Raw genomic sequence first — 19,358 nt, forward strand, 5'->3', positions numbered from 1 at the left:
AGCGGAGGTTGAGGATCTGGGTGTCGGCGGTGGGACCGCCGGCGTCCTCCGGCAGGTCCTGGTCGATGAAGGCGTAGAACCGCTCCACGAACTCCTCCCACTTGACGTGGTGCTGTCGCAAAAAGTACTTCTTCCAGAACTCGCGGCCCTTGGCGTCGCTGATGGCGGCCTCGACCAAGATCTCGTCCAGGCGCGCGTTGACCTCGTCAAAGTTGGGCCGCCGGTCGGGGTCGGCGTCCCAGAGGTCCTCGAGGAGGGCCTTGAGCGAGGGCAGGCAGTTGCCGGGGATGGGCGGCCGCTCGCCCTTCACGCAGATGGCCTCCATGAACTCATCGTAGTCACTGTGCAGACACAACCGCACACGCACACGCACACGTCAATACAAACCGCACGACACGACACACACGACACACACGAAGAGGGCGCGGACCTGTGGTGAGGGAAGAGCTCCTTGCAGGTGACGATCTCCCAGAGGGTCATGCCGAACGAGTAGACGTCGGCCTTCTGGTTGAACGGCTTGCCCAACATGATCTTTTGATGCAAACCAGGGCGAGCGTGAGTCACACATCCGGCGTTGTGTGTGTCGTTGTGTGTCGTGTGTCACGTGTGTCGTGTGCCGTGTTGCGTGTGCGGTCGTGCGTGTGCGATGGGCGGGTGGTGAGGGGGTACCTCGGGAGCGCGGGTGAGAGGAGTGCCGCGGGGATCGGCGCGGATGGTCTTCTTGGCCTTGGGCTTGATCGCCGCCAGACCAAAGTCGGCCACCTTCGTGATGTAGGTCTGATCGGTCCGCTTGTACTGTTGCCCACAAATTGTTAATAAAAATGTATAATAATAAATATTTTGCCTTAAAATGGATAAATAGAGATATATTCAAATTTAAATAAGTAGAGGAAAAGGATGTGGTGTGGTGTGGTGTGGGTACCATGAGGTTCTCGAGCTTGAAATCTCTGTGGATGATGGCGGGCTCGGTCTTGTGAAGGCGGTTCATGCCGAGGGCGGCCTCCTTGGCCATCACCAGGCGCTGGAAGAGGCGCATCTTGGAGCCCTCCTCGGAGAACAGCAGCTCCTCGAGGTTGCCGTCGAGCAGCTCCATGACGATGGCGAACTTGCCCGGGATGGTACAGGCGCCCATGAATTGGACGATGTGCGGGTGAGGGTTGGTCCTGTTATGATGGCGAAACGTGAAGCTCGTATGAGAATGAGGAACATTGAGGAACGCGCTACGTTTTTAGTACTTCAAATGATTCAAGACGATCACCGGGTATCTTGGCAGATGAAAAGCCGGGGGGGGGAGCGTACGCCATTATGTGTACTTCCTTTCGGAAGTCTTCGAGCTCCTCCTTGCTGAGTTGCTGCACATGGGGGAACTTGATGGCGACGGGCAGGGAGTAGCACTCACCCTTGTACACCACACCGAAGCAGCCCTCACCTAGCTTCTTGATCTTCTTGATGTCCTTTTCATCGATTTCCGACGATGTCGGGTCGTCCTTCGTGGCGATCAGGAATGGTGACGCGGCCTTGTTCATGAGGCTCTTCATGACCCACTACTCACCTTGAGCGATTCGGTTCAAGTTTGCGAACAGCTCGCGCGGCAACAACTGTTCAAGTCGACTGGGACAGAGGCGTCGACCGAAATGCAGCTTCCCCTAAAGTTGAACCAAAAAGAGAATCACCACTCTTCACGGTGCTCAGGAGGATAGTCTCTTCACCTTCAGTCTTCTTGTTGAGACTCCCCTTATGTGTGTTAGTTGTGGTGTTGGTGGTGGTGATAGTGGCTTGTTCGATAAGTGATTGAGTCGAGTGGTGTGGTAGCCCAACGGCTCCTTCCTAATAAAGTTAATCTCGTGTGTCCCTTGAAAAAGGAAAGTTGGAAGCAGCTTGAAGGTTCAAGTGTCTCGCCCACAGCAAAGACACATCAACGTCAACAGATCAACACATACCCACGCCTCTCTTTCGAACTAGTTCCCTAGCTTGTAGTAGTTGTCGAACATGAACTCTTCAGGAGGAGGTGGTAAGCAGATGGAGTGGTTCACGATGGAGAACCCCTTCGTCCAGAAGCAGAACATGACCTTGGCGCGCGGCGCCTTCCGTCAGCAGCAGCTCAGCATCCAGACCGACGCCGTCGTCACCTGGTTGAACCAGCTCTTCCCGGCGCGCAACATCCGCAACAGCGACGCGGCCCTGCTCGAGGCGCTCAAGGACGGCTCGCTGCTGTGCGAGCTCCTGGCCAAGATCGCGCCCGAGACCGGGGTCAAGGTGACCACCTCGGGCAAGGCCGACTTCATCCGCCTGGAGAACTTGGGCGCCTACCTGCGCGCCGTGGCCACCATCGGCGTACGCAATCTGTTCGATGCGGCCGATTTGTTCGAGGGCCGCATCTTCAAGGTTCTGTCCCACATTCTCGAGCTGGCCGAGGTGGCCAAGAAGCGCGGATTCAAGCCCTGCGTGGGCGACGCCCCCGTGGAGCCCGTGGCGGCCACCCCCCGCTCGGCCGCCGCCAGCTCGAGCGCCGCGGTGGCTGCTGCCGCCCCCATTCCCGAGGCCGATCTCGAGCTGGAGGAGACGGAGCTGGATGAAGATAATCTTCAGGAATACGAGAAGGCATCGGAGGAGATGCAGGCCAGGATTGAGGAGGCCAAGAAGGAGGCCGCGCAGGAGGCCGAGCGCAAGAGGATCGCCGCCGAGGAGGAGGCCCGCAAGCTCAAGGAGGAGCTCGAGAAGATGCGCATCGAGAAGGAGAACCTGGCCCGAGAGCTCAACCAGACCAAGGCCCGCAAGGACGAGCCCGCCAAGCTCCCCTTCGGCAACACCGATACCACCCAGGGTACTCTCTCCCCTCTGCCGTTGAACATGACCGTCTCGTTGTTGTGTCTCACCAGTCTACTACTTGGAAAAAAAACAAAACGAAGGTGACAAGGACTGCTTCATGGGCAAGTACATGGAGGACGGTCCCCCGGGCAGGCTCACCATCATCGTGGTCTCCATTGAGGGCGTCAGCGTGGTCGAGCCCTTCACCGAGGAGATCATCTTCTCTGCTCTCTGGAGGAGGATCAAGAGCTGGGGCATCAACTGTACGCGCAACTCGCGAGTGTGGAACATGTTGTTGACGTGTTACTCACACCTCCTGGTCCGACGCACATCAGACTCGGGCGACATGTTCAAGCTCGACTATCTTCCCCTCCGGTCGACCGACGAGACCATCGTTGCCGCCTGGTTCGCCTGCCAGAACGGTTCCAAGTTGCTCGACTCGATCATGAAGTGGATCTCGAGGAAGAAGGAACAGCTCCAGCTGGAGCAGGCGCAAGAGGAAGCCAAGAGCGGGTGCGTGCCAATTCGCTTCCACTTCATCATCAACCACCGCTTACCCTTGTGATGTGACAACCTGTGCTGCGCAGTAGTAGCCCGAACCTGGGCTCAAGGAAGCCTTCTCTCCTCAAGCGCATGGTGGGCAAGGGCAAATAGATGAGCGAAGACGAAGATCTGATGAAGGTGTACGTAGCTCGGCTCTTCAGAGGCTTTGGGGGCATGGAGCTGGCTAGGAATCAACGTTGCGCCCAACAATAAAGCTTTACTACTACGACTGCTAGATCACAATCCATACACGCAAGTAGTCGCTCCTACTCCTCGGACTTGACTGTATCGTCGGCGGGAGCATCATCAGCACCCGAGGAGGAAGACGACGAAGAAGAGGCGGAAGCGGAGCAGTGCGAAGCAGGGGCGGGGATGGGGCGCAGGGCCGATTCGACGTGTCGCAGCACCCGCTCCACGCGCTCCTTCAACGCCGCGTTCTCGCTCTTCACCGTCCACCCGTCGCCCACCTTCTCCTACAGATACACACAAGCGTGAGTGTTGCGAACACACACAGACACACACACGACACACGACACACACACACACGACTCTGGCTACATTGCGACGAGTACCTGGTGGAGATGCACGACGGCCTTCCGCTCGTCGACGGAGATGTGCACTTCGTGGCCCTCCACGCTCACGTTCTCCTTGCCAAAGTTGCCCTCGACGATCCGCTTGATAGTCCGCTGCCTCGCGTGGATATCGCTCGGTGGCGCTGTCGGGTGTGGTACGTCAGTTGTCTGGGACATGTGCTGTGTGCGTGCGTGTGCGTGTGTGTGTGTGTGGCTCGTAACGTCGAGGGCAAAATTGTGTGCACCTTTGAAGTTACGCGGGTTGGACTCGAGTTGCAGAAGTACGGCCAGAACGGAGTCGGCCAACATGTCGTTCACCGGGTTGGCGTTCCACTCGAGCGTGACCGACGAGGTCGACGTGTGCTCGACAGACACCGCGTCGTGAACCTGCACACGACACGACGACACGCGACGCGTCAGTTTGCCGCCGGACGAATCCAAATCAACACCAGAGCCGCACCCTAATGACGGCCTTGTTTTCCTTGCTCGACAGCGCGAGGGAGTCGAACATCTGGGCGAGGCACTCCTGGAGAAGGTCGAACGGCTGGTGGAAGGGTAGCACCTGTGCGTCAAAAGAAAGAAAGAAGAAAAGCAATTTGTTAGCGCCCGCTCACCCACAATCGCCATACTGCAGTGTGTGTGTGTGTGTGTGTGGCACACCTGCTTCTGGACGATTTGTGTTGTGACGAGCTGAGCGTAGGTGTGAGCGTCGGAGGGCGCCATGATGTGATAGTTGAAATCCTGCGAGGCAAATTGGTCCGTATGTGTTCGCGTCAGATCACACCAGGGCTCGCTATGTTACAGTAGCACGTGTGAAGTAGTATAGTAGCTACGCACCTTTCGCACGACGATGCCCGAGACCACCTTGCCCGGCGCGGCTCCCTCGCCCGCCAGCGTGCCCAGCACCTTGGCCGTCTTCTCGCCCCTGAACTTGAGCTGCACCGTTTGGCAGTTCTTGGGGGTCAAGATCTGAATGTTCCTCCCCTCGTACCTGTACCACGACCATTGGATTAATTTATAAAACTATATAAATAAAAGATAATAAAACATATAATAAATAAATAAATAAATAAATGAAAATAACTTAAATAGCGCACCGATTGACGAGGGAGGCCTTGAGACGCGACATCTCGTTGGCGTCGCCGTGGACGAGCACGACGTAGGGCGGCTGGATGATGTCGAGGAAGCCCGCGGTCTGCAGGAAGTCGGAGTGGGCCGAGAAGGAGATGTAGTGCACCGACGCCTTGAGCGGCAGCATGCGGCCGTCCATGGCGGTGACCTCCGACGGTTCAGACATGATGTGCTGCCCCCCCCCAACACGCGGTCACGATATCATTAGCATCGCATCCCGGTGTGTGTGTGTGTGTGTGTGTGTCGCGTGTGTTGCCTGCGTCGAAAGCGAACCTTGGCCAGCGTGCCCTCCACGCAATAACCAGGAATGATGACTCCGTTCTTGGCGTTGGAGCACCACTTTTCGAACAGCTCACGCGACAGACCGCTCTGGACAAAGGTGACAATCGCATGGGCTCATCAGTCATTGATATATAACAGTAATAATAATAATCATCATCATCATCACCAACGACCACGACAACAACAAGTGGTGATTCAAAGAGGGGGAGAGAGGGGCATACCTGGAGCATACCGGGCGAGGCCATCACCACGCACGGGCCGGAATCGTCAAAGTGCTGCATGCCCTTCAGGTTGGAGATGTGCTTGAACACGAACGGATTGGAGACCGCAAATTGCTTCCTGCGCGCGTGACCAACCACCAAGGCCGGTGGTACTTCAGCATCAAATCAAGACCGATGCGATGAAAAGAAAGTGTGTAATAAAGAATGAATGTTTAGGAGTTGGCACCTGATGTTTTCGTTCATCATGTTGATGTAGGTCTGGTAGACGGTCATGCACTTCTTCGCCAGCGACGAGGCGTAGTAGATGGGCACCTTGTGCAGCTCCGGGTGCGCTTCCCAGTACTCATCTGCGCACGCGAACACGCTGTGAGTGCGCTGTGGGCGACCGAGCGAGATGGAGAGAAGGCAAATGGACCCAGAATGAGCAGCAGCTCCTGCGCTCGGCCAAGCGCAAACACGGGAAGCAGGCACCGGCCGCCCCTCCTGACGATGGTGTGTACGAGCTCTGTGGGAGGCATGCGAGGAGTGGGAAGACAAAGACCACGGGTTAGCTAGCAGTCGTGGCGTGTGATGGTGAATGTGCGTGTACGGACGGCCGTACTCGTGAAGCGGGTCTCGCGTTCGATGCGCGGTTCGTGGATCTGCACTCCGTAGGTCGACTCGACGATCACAATATCGGCCGTGTAGGCCGGCGTTTCTAATGAGGCCAGTCATTCACAAGTAAGTCAACAACTAACAACCAACAACGACGAAGACCAGGTGGAGTGTCGTGTCGTGTGGCACGCACCTGCGGCCATCAAGTGCCTGTCCTCCTGCCGAGAGAAATCGCCGGTGTACAGAATTCGCACTCCGGCGATCTCGATCATGAACATGGCCGCGCCCAGAACGTGACCTGGTGATGACACCAGAAGCTTCAGAAATATTGACAATACGCGGGGTGGGTGCGCCGTGGTGGGAGGTACCGGCGTTGTAGCACCAGAACTTGATGCCGTTGGCCTCGATCTGTTGGTGGTAGTTGATGGGTTCAATCTTGTCCATGGTGTTGATCAAGTCCTGCTCGTCGTACAGCATCTCTTCGACGGCGATGTTACTGTTCAGCCAAATCCACCCATCCATTCAACCACCAACATCACAGCGACGACGACGACGATGGTTAGGCGCATGACTGGCGGCTGGTAGCCACTCAGTGGGCTCAAGATCTGAGCGTGATGACGTGCCTCACTTTGACGAAATCGGTGAGCAGCATCTTGTAGATGGCCTTCGTGGGGTGGGTCATGTACACACGTCCCTTGAACGTGGACTACGTTGAAGGAAACATGGTCAGAACAGTTACACACTCGAGTGGGTGGGTGAATGTTATGTACCTTCTCCATGAAGTAGGGCAGCGACGCGCAGTGGTCAAGGTGGAAGCTGCAACGCAAGTGGTAGTGGAAGCGGGTTAGGCCCAGCACGCCACGCCATGTGAGGCAAGCGGACAGACGTACTGGGAGACGAGAAGCAGGTCGATGGTGGCAGGGTCATCGATCATGTCGAAGTAGGGCAGCGCTGCCAAGCCCGTGTAGGCAGGATGGATGCCGCAATCGAGCTGGATTGATTGATTGATGAAGATGAGATTAGAGTTCATTGGAGGCATTAACATCTCGATTTGCCCTCTGACCCCCTGCGCAAGTGGCGGCCTTACCATGATGTGTTTGCCCTTGAATTTGAGGAGAATGCAAGAGCGGCCGACCTCGCTGCCAGCCCCAATAGGCATTATCTCGAGTATATCACCCTCCTCCTCAAGCGTCACTTCCGCCTTCCTCTTGCCCAGGCCCGCAGACCCGTTGGCCATGTCGACCACATGTGCAGGAGCAGCGCGGCTCTCCATCTGCCAACCTTTTTGATTATCGAAATCAATTAATTGTTTTGTTTTATTTTGTAATTTTCATTTTCTTTCTCGCTGCCTTTTCGCATCTTGTAGAGCAGAGATGATCGTAAAGAAGTGATTATGTACAGGCCACGCCAAACCGTGATGCTCCCTCACAAGAGGTGGCCGCCCTGCTGCTTCCACTGCGTCCACAGGTTCCACATGGCCGAGGAGAGTAGGACGCCGAGGCCGCCCACGACCAAGACCGGCACGGCGGTGAGCGCCGCGCCGGCGGCCCCGGCCCCGAGCATGGCCCCCACGCTCAGACTCCCGCCCTCGGCTGCCACCAGCGCCGTCGCCTCGTAGATCACCAGAGCCCCGCCAGTAGCACCTGTTCAACACAAATCAGCTGCTGCGTGTGCGTGTGCGGTGGTGCGTGTGACGACGAACCAGAGACCGAGGCGACGGTGAGGACCTGCTTCATGCGATCCAGGATGCACTTCTTGGTGGCCGACTGGACTTCAACGTCGGCTGTTCCCTGCTCGAGCCCTTGCGCGATCCGGCTCGCAGCTAAGTCCTTCCAGAGAACCACCACGACAGCGAAGACAGCGAACACGACAACGACAACGACGACGTCAGCACCGATGAACGATCAATCGCGCGCTGGAGAGGTGGTGGGCTTACCTTGGCTTCCAGGATGTGCTCGACCAACTGCGGCACCCACGGTTCGCCATTGAGCAGTATCCGCTCCCCGATGTGGTTGGTCTTGGAGAGCTCGTCGTTGTCGACGGCGCACACGCGGATGGCGTCGCCCAGCTCCGAGCGCAGGTAGTGCTCCTTGGCCTGACGCCACGCATTCCATCTGCACAGCACCGCCTCCTTCTTTCGTCGCTGCACTCACCAATGAGTTGGCGTCAGCCACATAAATCGACTAAAATAACAATAAAAATAAATATAAAATAAAATAAAAACAAAAAACGCCAAAAAGACAAATGAAATAAATAATTAAAAGGTACCAGGCTCTTCAGCGTTTGAAATTCTTCCTCGCAGGAGGCCAGGTGGCCCAGGCTCTTGGTGTTGGAGTAGGTGAGCACGACCACGACCTGTGAGCCAGGAGAGGGTTACAAAGGTCCACCCCGCAAAGTGAGCCATCGTCCGCTGGATCGGGGCTGAATCGATGGACCACCGGTGGTGCGTACCTGGCAGCCGTAGGCCTCCAGCACCTCCTTGGCGAACTTGATTCCCTTTTGCATGGCGCTGCTCTGGGTGTCCGAAAACTTGCACACCTGCCGAACGGAACGAGAGCGCGCGCTGGTGAGAAGCGGGTCGGGTCGCACATATCCCCCTCAAGGCTCTACGCACGCACCAATATGATACAGTCGGGCGGGTGGCCCTTCAGGAACCGCTTGATCTTGGCCTCGTTCTCCTGGTCCTGCGCCTCGCCCCTGGAATCAAAGAAGCCCGGCGTGTCGATGAAGTAGAGCCCATCCACGAGCGGATGTTCGTAGAGCGCGACGTCCTGTGTCGTAGAGTTCTGCACGACGCCACCACGCGGTTGGTTGATGACATCGGAGCTAAACACCTAACCGTGCGCCCTGGCGGAGCTAAAACTCTGACCGCAGTCAGTCGCAAGTTGGCGCGCACCTGCGAATGGCCCTGCGCCGTGACCAGCCGCCCGAAGAGTAGGTTGATGAGGCTGCTCTTGCCGTGGCCCGTCAGTCCCAACAGCAAAAATGTGACCTGAGACCGGCGTCGCGCGCGACCACATCAGCAATCCGCCGCACGCACACACGCCTGGAAGGCCTAGACAGTGGTGCACCTTGTTGGGCTCCTTGCCCGGCTGATTGGCTTTTCGCCTTTCGTACTCCTGGAGCATGCGTTGGGGCAGGCCGGTGTCGAGCTGGGTCTTGTCGACCCAGTGGCAGAAGCTCTCCGTCTCCTCCGGCCGCAGCTTGTGGAAATCCTGCTCCCGCGCGACATGCACAAAGTCATCATCGCCGACGTCGTAGTCCTCCTCTTCGTCCGACGAGTCTGTCGGGTACACCGGTGCCGCCGCCGATCGCTGGTGAGCAGTGAACAGGGAAAATGTGGTGGACCGAGCGTGAGTAAAGGTCGTACCGTAGATGAGGGACCAATTCCGGGGCAGGTCGGAGGCGGAGGAGACGTGGGTCACCGTGCGACACATGGGGCACGGGATGGCGATGGCCTCATCCAGAACCCACCCTGCACCGCACATGGTGAAGAAATAATGTTTAGATGATTGAATATTTATTTTCTACTTCTTGATGCAAAAGCTCTCTTGCTCCGAGCGTACCTTCTTGCTTGTCCTTGAAATGCGCCCTCTTCAGGCAGTCTTGGGTGACGTACGGAGTCAGAGTCGCGAAGTAAGGATGAATGATGAAAGAGAGGGAGATTAAGAGAGGGGGGGGTTACCGTAGCAGAAGGTGTGGCCACATACTCGCAGGAGCCGGGGGTCGCGAATGGGCTCGAAACAGATGGGACAGCCGACGGACCTCCGCGACGACGACAGCTTGGGCGATGGCTGGTACGCGCTCTCCTCTCGCGAGTTCCGCCTCGTTATGGAGCTGCTCACCTTTTCCTTGCCCTTCCCGCCAACATCTTCCTCATCTTTGTAATCTTCTTCCACGACGGGCCTCTTCTCCATCTTCTCCCTCCCCGCCTCCACTTCCAGGCCACCTTCTTCTCCTCTTGTTGGGTACAACGTCGGGGGGCGGGTGGTTGTCTCTTCCTCCAAGTCGGAGTTCGGGGAGGCCAGCAGTCGTGTAGCTGATGGCTCCATTACGATGCTGCTGATGATGATGTGCTCTTGGGCTCTGTCGCTGGCTGTATGCTACCGTTGTGAGAGGAACCAAAAGAGGGTACACATCCGTCCTGGTGGTGCGGTAGTGGTTGTCGCCGCAGTGATGGGGGTTTGATGGGACCTTGGGGCCGCAACGTTTCACGTCCGACCTCAACATCCGTCGTCGGACAAGGACATCATCAACTCCGCCTCTTGCCGACGTCAACAGTCGTCTCCGTCTCGGGGTGGAATCTCAAGCCGGCCCGGTCCTTGTTGAGCGAAGCGTGTAGCGAGAGAGAAAGTGGTTGTACAAGGGGAAGATGTGGAAGTGGAAGAGCCATGCTGGTGCTGCGGGCGAGGCCTATTAAGAGATCTGGGAAGGTGGTGGGCTGCTCACATAAAGGTGCGATCCATCGATCCGCTGGCGTCGGTCATGAACTTGATGCGCGTCTGCATGCCCACAATGTCCTGGTAATACAACCAAAGTGGCTGTGCATGTGCGTGTGCAGGTGCATGCGCGTGCGCGTGCGCGTGCGTGCGCAGAGGATGTCGCGAGTTAGACATGGGGCCGATGACAAAAGGATGACGACAGCTCAAGCAAGTGTATGCCTTTACCTTGGTGTTGTCAAAGTGCTGCTGCTGCGCCTTGACGGAGAGAACAATGCCGCACATGCCCAGCACTCTGCGTGCGCGCAAGGACCGAGCCAACCAACGACCAACGATCAGCAAGGGTCGCACACAGGCCAGGGAAGGGAGGTGGCGAAGCGGTACTTTTGGAAGAGCGCGTTGGTGTCGACGGGCGTGAAGGGGACGTCCTCGATGTTGGGCCTGTTGCTGTTGTCGGTGGCGCCGCTGCTGCTACCGAGCAGCGGGCCGGACCCGCTCTTGCGCGAGTTGGCCTTCTCCTCCTTCTTCTTCTCCTTTTCCTTGGAGCGGATCTTGGACTTGGAGTCCTTCCACTTGCTGGTCTTGGCTGGCTTCGCCTCCTTGATCTGCTCCCTCGACTGCTCCTTGGTGATCTTCACCTCCCTCTGCTTCTTGTCTTTCTCCTTCTCTTTCTCCTTCTCCTTTTCCTTCTCTTTCTCCTTCTCCTTCTCCTTCTCCTTCTCCTTCTCTCTTTCCTTGTCCTTCTTCTTGAGCTCCTTCTTCTTGCTGGCCTTGACCTTCTCCTGGTCCTTCTCCTTGGTGAGCTTCTCCTTCATCTTCCCCTTCTTGGCGCGCTTGCCCTGATCTTTCTCTTCTTCGTCGTCCGTCTCTCCTCCTCGCCCTGGGTAAAGTCCGAGCCTTCGGTCTCATCCTCGTCGCTCACGGTGAATTCGCGAAGATCGACTTCCATCTCCGATTCGAGCAGGCACTGCGGGAACTCCCTCATCACCACGACCACGAGCTCCTGCGTCCATCCCGCAATCGATAAGAGCCATAACCACTCAAGCGAGAGAAGCTGCGCAAGACGAGCAAAGCTGAACACGATCAGATCGGTAGCGTACCTCTTTCCAATACTTCTTCGCCTCCTTGGTGTCGCCAAAGACGTTGTTCAAGAAGTCGACCACCGCGTATTGTACAGGGGTGAGCAGCATGGGTGGCACCTGGGAAGAGAAGAGAACCGGGGGGTCAGAGATGCGGTTCGAACGGTAGAGTTAGAGAAGAGGGAGACTGTCCTACCTCCTTGGTCTTCTGCCTGAGCCGCAGGCGAAGCTGGTTCTTGATGGCGCGAGCGAGGATCTCGTGAAGTAGTACGTTACGGACAGCGGCCGAGCACACGTGGCTTCGCACGTAGCCCAGCTTCCGGATGTTGATACCGTGCTCATGCAACACGTCCGCGGTGTTCTCAGCAAACGTCTGATGACCGCCAGGCACAGCAATCCCATTTCGTCGTTAATTAACCGTGGTTGGGTGTTGGTCAAACGAGGTGTAGCTGCGGAAAGGAGGCGCCTTACCGATTTGATGTACTTTTCGTCCTGCTGGTCGAGCCACTGGGCGAACTGGGGGATGACCACGTTGTGGAGCATCTTGGTGGCTTCCATCACCTCGTGATTGTTCTCCTGCGCGGTCACGCCGAACCGCGAGAAGGCGTCGCTCGACAGGGGGCATGGGTTCTCTACAGTACCATCACGTTGAGTGAGGCAAGTCAGTCAACCGCGGCTTCATGGTTGGCAATGGCGAGTACTGCACGTACTGGCTACAAACTCGGCCCGCAGACGGTGGCATAGTCCCGTGTGCTGGATACTGGAGCGCCATGAACAAAAAGTAGCACGTCAAAAGGCGTGCACGCTTCAATGGGCTCAACGTTCAAACGTGAGCATGTGCATACCCTCTCTCTGGAGTTTCGGGTGGCATTATACGGGACAGACCGAAGCCGGTCACATAGTAGAGGCCATCCTATATAGAGAGACAAGTTCATGTGAAGTCAGTGTTTGGTGGGGCTGTGCGAAACGCTCTGCAGGACCACAGAACAAACGTCGACGTACCGTGCCGCAGTGGCCTTCGATATCGGCTGCCAGCGCCATCTCCTTATCGCCCACGAGGTGCTTCTTGAGGTTGAGGCTGATGCCCGCTTCGGTCATCTTACAGTCGAGCTCCTCGCTGTCGTTGTGGATCGTGCAGTCGCCGCTCGACCCGTAGGCAATGGTCCTCGTGTCATCAATCGGCAGAACTGAACAACAACGACGACGACGACGACGAATGCTGTCAGCCGTTGGGCCAATAGCAAGGTAAGCACAGCGACAAGCAGTAGCCGTACCACTTTGGGCGAGCAGACGGAAGCCCTGGAAGTCGATCTGGATGCTGAAGGGGAAGTAGAGACCGGTGATGTTGCACTTGTAGAGGCTGCGCCAGCCCTTCATCTCGTTGGAGGCCACCTTCATGGCGTGGTGCGTGCTGCCAAAGTTCTTCTGGGTGTCGAGGTAGAGCTTGTAGAGGATGCCCTTGTGGATGTAGACCTCGTAGCACTCCTCGCCGCTGTTGTTGGACGGGATGGGCGGGATGGTCTTGCTGCGCGTGGGGATGAAGGTCTCCGAGATGATGATCTTGCCGTACGTGATGGCATTGTGCAGGAAGTCCTGGGTGAGCCCGAACCACTGCGCGTCTCGGTTGGGCGATGGCGACTCCTGCAGCACGGACTGGAACATCACGTTCCAATCGAGACTGTTCGCTTGCTCGTGTTCTATTCACACCGTCAACACGTGTGTCAGCAAAGGCCCTTGACCAGGGCCACGCGAAGGAAACAGGAGAATGAGAACATAGCGTAGCGCACCTTCGTCATCGCTGAAATCTTCAAAGGACTCGGTGTCGAGTTCGCTCATGACCGAGTACTCGGCGTTGGTGAAGCTCTCCTCGGTCGTGGAGACGTCGTTGGCATCCTTTTGCTTCGATTCCTTCGCGTTGGGCACGTCGCTTGCGCCCTCGCCCCTTCGCCTTTTGAGGCTGGCGGTGGAGCCTGTGGACTTCTTGTGTCCAGCGGGCGGGCGGCTCGATCCGCTGCTGCCGCCACGCTTGTTGACGAGATAGTCCCTGAGCTCCTTGATCTCGCCAGACACCTCGTTCAGCAGCTGCTGTAGAGAGGTGCTGCTCGATCGCCATTCGCTCCGTTTCTTCGAAGATGAAGGGGCGGGAATGGGGAACTTCTTCTCGGGCGAGGAGGCGGTAGAGTCGAGCTTCTTCCTCAGGAGGTCCTCCTGGTCGAGGAGGAAGTTGAGTCCCTCCTGCGCCCTCTTTTCACTCCAATGCGAGCCGCTCTTCTCCTGCATGTGTTTGATTTCCTGCAGCCGCTCGCGCAGGCTTGCGAAATCGAGGGCGGCGGTCTTCCTCTCCTCCCTCTCGCCCCTCAACGAGGCCCTGCTCTTCTTCTCCCCCTTGCCGCTGGTGCTACGTCCATCATCGTTGCCACTATCCTTGGCGCTATCCTTGCGATTATCTGGAACGGCATCGGCCACCTCGGACAGAGATGAGGACGAAGCCGAAGCCGAAGACGAAAAGGAGGAAGACGGCGGCCTCACGCTTTTGGGCGATCCGTCGGAAGGGTGGTCCATCTGCTACACGCTGAATAAATTGCTTTATTTATTATTTATTCTTCTTTAAAATTTGCGTAAAATCGAAATTTCGCATTAGGGTAAAGAACAAGGAAATATAATCTTCACCTTCGCGACGAAGAGAGCGGAACAAGGCATCTGTCGAGACCTGCACCGGTGACGACAAGTGAAACACATATCCGCAACAATGGCAGACTCTATTGTGGAGGCAGCGAAAGATGGATTGACGCGGGAGGTACAGTGGTTTCTGGCGCAGGGCGAGGACGTCAACGTTACCGACAGCGACGGCCGCACCGCCCTCCACTGGGCTCTCCAGAAAGGTGCACCGCCCTCCTTTCCTCTATTCATTGAATCACAAATAAATAAAGAAATATGTATTCTTTTGTATTTGTGTACAGGCCACGGCGACTGCGTAGTGACGCTGCTCCGGGCTGGCGCGGACCTCGACCTCAAGGACAACGACGGAAACCCTCCACTGCACATTGCCGTCCGACACAACCACCTCCAACTGGTCAAGGTGGACTGAACCACCTCTCGGTCCTTAATTCGCTGCTGTGCATCAGCCACCAGCTGACCTGACCACTCTCTCTCTCTCTCTCTCTCTCTTATTGGACGCACCATCATCAGCTCCTGGTCAAAGCCGGTGCTGACCTTCGCCTGGTCGATGCTCGCTCGCTCAACTCCTACAACCTGGCCCGGTACGCTCTCCTGGCCTCACTTGCCACCCTGTAGAGAGATCAAGAAGTCTGACCATGATGGTCTCTAGGGGCATCCTAGGCACGCAGAGCGAGGTCACCAAGTTCCTCGCCGAGATCATGGAGAAGATAGCACCGGGCGTACGACTTCCTAGTCTAGTCTTCAGCATTCCTTCCATACCGACCATGGTCCAGAGGCTAACGTCCGACTCGTCCACAGAGCACAGACGCCAGCAAGTCCACCACAGCGGAGACGCCTCAGCCAAAGCACGCCGGGCTGGGCACTGATGTGATGGGGCCCACCACCAGCGCCGTCACCCGTACCAACAGCGCATCAGCACCACAACGCCCGCCAGCGCCGTCAGGCCGACCAGCCGCCACAACCGCCGCCCGCGCACAAACGTCAGAGGTGGCCGCCTTCCATTCACATTGTACGCGAACGCGCCTGCGCCCCTCCCCCTGGATCTAGAGGCCTCGCATGCGCCTTAGCTTGCTTTGACCGCCTCCTCGTTATACAACAGTTTTGGTGATCACGTACGCCGGCATCAGCCTGGCTGTTGTGGAGCTGAGCGAAGACCTGAGCGAGTCTCTGGCGTCGGTGCGGGCCAAGATGGAGGAGGACGAGGTGCCGCTCCGCTTCGCTACTCCTTCGTCTTCCAGACCACAGGCGCGCTCGTCACCCGGAAGCAGGTACCCATGATAGCGCACCTTGCGAGGCTGATGAAGGTGTGGGTGATGTCGATAGCTGAATGCACTCCCCTCCCCCACAGGAAGCACGATTTCTTGTGGCCCAGTGTGCGTCGTTGTGGGCACCACCCACGCCACCATCGACTTCATCCGGACCCGCGCATGTGAGTAGTGGTGGGTCTGCCGGTCGCACGGCCTCGGGTACTGCACCCTCTGCTGTCGTTGTGGGAGGCAAGGAGACGCTCGTCTACCAGATCGAGATCGCCAAGCAGGAGAAGCCCACACGCGGCCAGTTCCTCTCCGCCGCCGACCTCGACCTGTGAAAGAAGAAGAATACAGAACCTTGCGCTACTGGCGTTTTGTTTTTTGTTTTTTGTTTTTGGATTGAAAACGAAACTCTACAAATCACCATCACCTCCAGATGGATTAGTCGTTCTGCACCTTGCCGAGGGGTCCCTTCTTGTTCTGCAGACCCTTGGCCCATTCTGCCGAATCGAAATGTTGCCTTCCCTATTCACGGAACCCGAGAATGATAAGCATTGGGGGGGGGGAAGTAGAGAGATTGCAGGATGGGAAATTACCTCGTCGCGCTTGCCGAGCATGTGGGTAGCGAGAGACTTCTTGGGTAGCATGCCGAACTTGTCAAAGTGGGCCTTCTCCTCGGGCGTCATCTTGGAGGTATCGGGTTGTGGCTGCGGCAAACATGATGCGATTTTAGTAAATTTGATGTTTTCAAGCCATTACGGCGCTTCCATACCTGATCGGACATGTTGCTGTTGATGGTGTTTGAGTCTTCTGTGATTGATGATGCGCACTCTGCGATCTCTTGTTGTCTCCAATCTCTGAACCACCTTTGGCTCTCCGAGTTGTCGTTGTCCTTGCCTACCGTAACGGTTTTACACCGAAATTAATTATTTTTTAAAGGAATGTGGGGCATGAGATCAGTTTTATCGGTTCTTGGTTTATTCTCAGTTTGGCTGCACTGGAAAATCATTTTAATTACCGTGCTTTTGCACTTTGGCCTTTTGGGTTGTGTTGCAGGCCACAATGACAGACAAGGAGGCACAGCTGGAGAAGGGCATCGAGCTGGCCCAGGCGCACAAGACCGAAGAGGCCAGGGCCATCTTCGCGGCTCTCGCCACAGACCCGGATTGCTCTTCATTTCATCTCGACGTATTCCCCCCCCCGTCGCTTTTTTCTTTCTTTTCGCTACCAACAATGAACTGGTACCTGATCATGTGTGATGCCAAGAACAGGCCTGGTGGCTGTTGAGCAAAACTCTGTTTGAGCTCGACCAGCTCGAGGAGTCCAGGGACGCGGTCAAGGAGGCGCTGGCTCTGGTGCCCGAGGGCAGCCAGAGCAGCCAGCTGGAGAGCTTCCTTGCGACGCTGGAGTTGCGGCTTTCACTCACCAAGGAGCAGCGGGCGGCCCTCGACGAGTCCGACCGACTCAACGGAGAGGCCATCGACCTGCTGCACGATGGCAACGTCGACGCCGCCGTCGAACTGCTCCAGCGAGCCGTGGAGGCCTACGAGCGCAACGAAGGCGCGCTGTCCAACCTGACCCGATGCCTGGTTGAGATGCGCGAGCTCGACGACGCCGAACGGTACGCGCAGAAGCGCGCCGACCTCTTCCCCGACAGCACAGGCGGCTGGGTCAACCTCGGCTACGTGTACGAACTCAAGGGTGCGTCATGTGTTGTGTGTGTGTGTGTCATGTGTGTGTTGTGTGTGTCGTGTGCGTCGTGTGTGTTGTGTGTGATAACTGATGATAGTGCTGTGAACAGGGGACTACCTGAAGGCGGTGGAGTGCTACGAGCAGGCGCTGGCGATCGACCCGGACGACGAGCTGGCCAATCGAGGGCTGGACGTGGCCAAGCCGCGGCTGATGGCGTCCTTCCTGCCCAACGTGAGCTGCGTCAGCGTGTCGGGCAGCATGGAAGACGGCTTCACCGATGAGGACCTCGCCAAGATCATGGGCGCGCTCAACACTGCCTCCTCGAGAAGCGAGCATGACGACGGCCGCGACGACGAACCATCATCGTCGTAGGCAACTGGCCGATGAGAGACGTAGATAGATGTATGTCTAGGTACAAAGAAGAAACAAGAGAGGCGAGAACACGACTACTACTCGGGCTTGGCCTTGATGGTGTTCATGTCCCAGATCTGGTAGTTGAGGAGCGTAGCGAAGGAGATCCAGGCCAGGTAGGGCACCATCAGCAGACCCGCAGTCTCGTTCACGCCATAGCTACGTTGATGTTAGTCTCTAGTCCGTGACATGCGCGAGCAAGCAAGTAGCCAGCAGAGCACTTCGAGTTCGTACAAGCTGTAGGCTGTGGCAGCCACGGCAACGTCAAGCAGCCCGATGTCGACCAGGGCGGCGCCCAGCTTCTTGGCGCCGAAGAAGAGCGGCGACCAGGCGACATTGAGGGCCAGCTGCGTCCCGTACAGCGCCAGAGGCACCGCTTGACGCTCCCACCCGCCCTCCTTCCCGACCAGGTACGCGGCGTAGCCCATACTCATCTGCGACCCCAAGCAAGTACACCACATGGTCACCATGGGCAGGCCTCAGGGCAAGGGGGGCGACGTACGTAGAGGCCGGTCCAGACGGGAGGGAAGAGCCAGCTGGGCGGGTTGAAGGAGGGCTTGCGTAGGGCGTTGTACCAGCTCTTGGTCTCCTCGCGGTGGACGCTGTACACGAAGCCCGACACGGAACCCACCACCACCGGCAGTGCGACGCTTCCTGTTCACCCGTGTAGAAGGAGGAAGAAGGGGGAACAAAAAGATGAAACCTCAGTCCTAGAGTGCACTCTCGGTAGACGGACTCGAGAACATGGACCAGTTACCAATAAGTGCAAGGTTCATTGTATTGTAGTGGCAGCTCGTGCTGAAGGTAGATGAAGAAAGCGGCGTTTCAGTATTGTGCGCCGGCTGCCTAAGGCAGACAACACGAGAGCGCGCGTGTCGTTCGTCAGTGGTGCATCACGATTGCCACTGCGGCAGCCTTCGTCGAAGTTTCCACAACAGAACAAGAAGCAATGTTGGGCAACTCGCAGAGAGCAACCACCTACGAAAATGGTGTGGCCTAAGGGCCAAGTAGAGGCGACGACTTCTACTTCTTCATCTTCTTTGTTTGGTTGATTTACTTACAGCTTGGCCTTGGACTGAGCCGGCTTGTCGTCCGTGTAGGCAGCGAGCTCCTTCCAGTTGGGCTGCTGCTTGGCCACGAGCTCCACATACTACGAGACGAAGACGAAGATGGCATGAATGAGCGTCACGTGCGATAGCGGCGATGCAAGTGCGCCTGTGTTAGCTGCTTACCTTCTTCTTGGCTTCGGTCTTGGACAACTTGGCGACGTTCTTCCACGCAGTCCACTTAGCGCGGTTGATGAGGTCGAGTCGGCCAGGCGGCTTGGTGTTGTTGGGTCCCACAGTGGCCTGCTTGAACAGAGCGTAGAACTCGAGCTTCTGCTCATTGCTGCAGCAACAAGAAGATGGTAAGGCCAACAACACCAAGAGACCGAGATGCAGGTGTAGAAGGTTACCTGGGCTCGATCTTGGGCGCCTTGATGCCGGCTGCAGGTCCCTTGGTGATAAGCTGCACCGCAGCGTCGAACTCCTTGTCGATGTTGTTGCTCATTTCGCGAACTAGGAGAACGCAATTCAAACTGATTAATCCCTCTACAGCTGATCGGTGGTCGAACGGGTGAAGGCGAGGATAGGCGGTGGTGTCTCGCTGCAGATGG

The 19,358-nt window shown here is 57.0% G+C and overlaps 11 protein-coding genes across 11 annotated transcripts; 3 read left to right on the forward strand and 8 right to left on the reverse strand.

Annotated features, from left to right (window-relative positions):
• Position 1: 1 nt before the first annotated feature.
• ACA1_043100 (dual specificity protein kinase, putative) lies at positions 2 to 1,538 on the reverse strand (the record flags this gene model as incomplete). Its single annotated transcript, XM_004338864.1, has 5 exons — positions 2 to 341; positions 431 to 531; positions 670 to 795; positions 923 to 1,163; positions 1,300 to 1,538. Coding segments are annotated over 5 exons (1,047 nt in total), but the record flags the coding sequence as incomplete, so codon positions are not given.
• A 481-nt stretch (positions 1,539 to 2,019) lies between these two features.
• On the forward strand, positions 2,020 to 3,462 carry ACA1_043110 (calponin domain containing protein; the record flags this gene model as incomplete). The annotated part of the gene is made up of 4 exons (XM_004338865.1): positions 2,020 to 2,824; positions 2,880 to 3,071; positions 3,144 to 3,321; positions 3,396 to 3,462. The coding sequence occupies 4 exons, from the start codon at positions 2,020 to 2,022 to the stop codon at positions 3,460 to 3,462; spliced, it is 1,242 nt and encodes a 413-aa protein (XP_004338913.1).
• A 155-nt stretch (positions 3,463 to 3,617) lies between these two features.
• On the reverse strand, positions 3,618 to 6,628 carry ACA1_043120 (putative cleavage and polyadenylation specificity factor, putative; the record flags this gene model as incomplete). Its single annotated transcript, XM_004338866.1, has 14 exons — positions 3,618 to 3,824; positions 3,924 to 4,066; positions 4,169 to 4,310; positions 4,384 to 4,485; positions 4,584 to 4,664; positions 4,761 to 4,914; positions 5,021 to 5,226; positions 5,328 to 5,423; positions 5,558 to 5,675; positions 5,784 to 5,904; positions 5,973 to 6,062; positions 6,159 to 6,254; positions 6,345 to 6,449; positions 6,520 to 6,628. 14 exons carry the CDS (start codon positions 6,626 to 6,628, stop codon positions 3,618 to 3,620), a joined length of 1,770 nt encoding a protein of 589 aa, XP_004338914.1.
• Positions 6,629 to 6,749: 121 nt separating this feature from the next.
• Positions 6,750 to 7,388, reverse strand: ACA1_043130 (putative cleavage and polyadenylation specificity factor, putative; the record flags this gene model as incomplete). The annotated part of the gene is made up of 4 exons (XM_004338867.1): positions 6,750 to 6,857; positions 6,922 to 6,967; positions 7,042 to 7,142; positions 7,239 to 7,388. The coding sequence occupies 4 exons, from the start codon at positions 7,386 to 7,388 to the stop codon at positions 6,750 to 6,752; spliced, it is 405 nt and encodes a 134-aa protein (XP_004338915.1).
• Positions 7,389 to 7,576: 188 nt separating this feature from the next.
• Positions 7,577 to 10,068, reverse strand: ACA1_043140 (zinc finger domain containing protein; the record flags this gene model as incomplete). Its single annotated transcript, XM_004338868.1, has 11 exons — positions 7,577 to 7,794; positions 7,854 to 7,980; positions 8,088 to 8,294; positions 8,420 to 8,506; positions 8,603 to 8,689; positions 8,770 to 8,937; positions 9,048 to 9,143; positions 9,223 to 9,434; positions 9,522 to 9,626; positions 9,718 to 9,756; positions 9,837 to 10,068. The coding sequence occupies 11 exons, from the start codon at positions 10,066 to 10,068 to the stop codon at positions 7,577 to 7,579; spliced, it is 1,578 nt and encodes a 525-aa protein (XP_004338916.1).
• A 528-nt stretch (positions 10,069 to 10,596) lies between these two features.
• Positions 10,597 to 14,231, reverse strand: ACA1_043150 (Rab GTPase domain containing protein; the record flags this gene model as incomplete). The annotated part of the gene is made up of 12 exons (XM_004338869.1): positions 10,597 to 10,671; positions 10,819 to 10,885; positions 10,975 to 11,456; positions 11,513 to 11,593; positions 11,691 to 11,789; positions 11,866 to 12,042; positions 12,141 to 12,301; positions 12,380 to 12,429; positions 12,515 to 12,582; positions 12,672 to 12,856; positions 12,944 to 13,366; positions 13,457 to 14,231. The coding sequence occupies 12 exons, from the start codon at positions 14,229 to 14,231 to the stop codon at positions 10,597 to 10,599; spliced, it is 2,643 nt and encodes an 880-aa protein (XP_004338917.1).
• A 187-nt stretch (positions 14,232 to 14,418) lies between these two features.
• Positions 14,419 to 15,936, forward strand: ACA1_043160 (Ankyrin repeat containing protein; the record flags this gene model as incomplete). The annotated part of the gene is made up of 8 exons (XM_004338870.1): positions 14,419 to 14,551; positions 14,630 to 14,748; positions 14,859 to 14,929; positions 14,998 to 15,067; positions 15,147 to 15,246; positions 15,448 to 15,551; positions 15,587 to 15,616; positions 15,850 to 15,936. The coding sequence occupies 8 exons, from the start codon at positions 14,419 to 14,421 to the stop codon at positions 15,934 to 15,936; spliced, it is 714 nt and encodes a 237-aa protein (XP_004338918.1).
• Positions 15,937 to 16,039: 103 nt separating this feature from the next.
• Positions 16,040 to 16,284, reverse strand: ACA1_043170 (uncharacterized protein; the record flags this gene model as incomplete). The annotated part of the gene is made up of 2 exons (XM_004338871.1): positions 16,040 to 16,123; positions 16,195 to 16,284. The coding sequence occupies 2 exons, from the start codon at positions 16,282 to 16,284 to the stop codon at positions 16,040 to 16,042; spliced, it is 174 nt and encodes a 57-aa protein (XP_004338919.1).
• A 376-nt stretch (positions 16,285 to 16,660) lies between these two features.
• On the forward strand, positions 16,661 to 17,662 carry ACA1_043180 (tetratricopeptide repeat domain containing protein; the record flags this gene model as incomplete). Its single annotated transcript, XM_004338872.1, has 3 exons — positions 16,661 to 16,786; positions 16,870 to 17,299; positions 17,400 to 17,662. 3 exons carry the CDS (start codon positions 16,661 to 16,663, stop codon positions 17,660 to 17,662), a joined length of 819 nt encoding a protein of 272 aa, XP_004338920.1.
• Positions 17,663 to 17,739: 77 nt separating this feature from the next.
• ACA1_043190 (uncharacterized protein) lies at positions 17,740 to 18,477 on the reverse strand (the record flags this gene model as incomplete). Its single annotated transcript, XM_004338873.1, has 4 exons — positions 17,740 to 17,860; positions 17,936 to 18,135; positions 18,204 to 18,355; positions 18,459 to 18,477. The coding sequence occupies 4 exons, from the start codon at positions 18,475 to 18,477 to the stop codon at positions 17,740 to 17,742; spliced, it is 492 nt and encodes a 163-aa protein (XP_004338921.1).
• Positions 18,478 to 18,758: 281 nt separating this feature from the next.
• On the reverse strand, positions 18,759 to 19,252 carry ACA1_043200 (peroxisomal D3,D2enoyl-CoA isomerase; the record flags this gene model as incomplete). Its single annotated transcript, XM_004338874.1, has 3 exons — positions 18,759 to 18,851; positions 18,934 to 19,090; positions 19,158 to 19,252. The coding sequence occupies 3 exons, from the start codon at positions 19,250 to 19,252 to the stop codon at positions 18,759 to 18,761; spliced, it is 345 nt and encodes a 114-aa protein (XP_004338922.1).
• Between the last annotated feature and the right edge of the window lie 106 nt (positions 19,253 to 19,358).

The sequence above is a fragment of the Acanthamoeba castellanii genome (genome assembly GCF_000313135.1).
Source record: "Acanthamoeba castellanii str. Neff unplaced genomic scaffold scf7180000084573, whole genome shotgun sequence".
NCBI lineage: Eukaryota > Discosea > Longamoebia > Acanthamoebidae > Acanthamoeba > Acanthamoeba castellanii.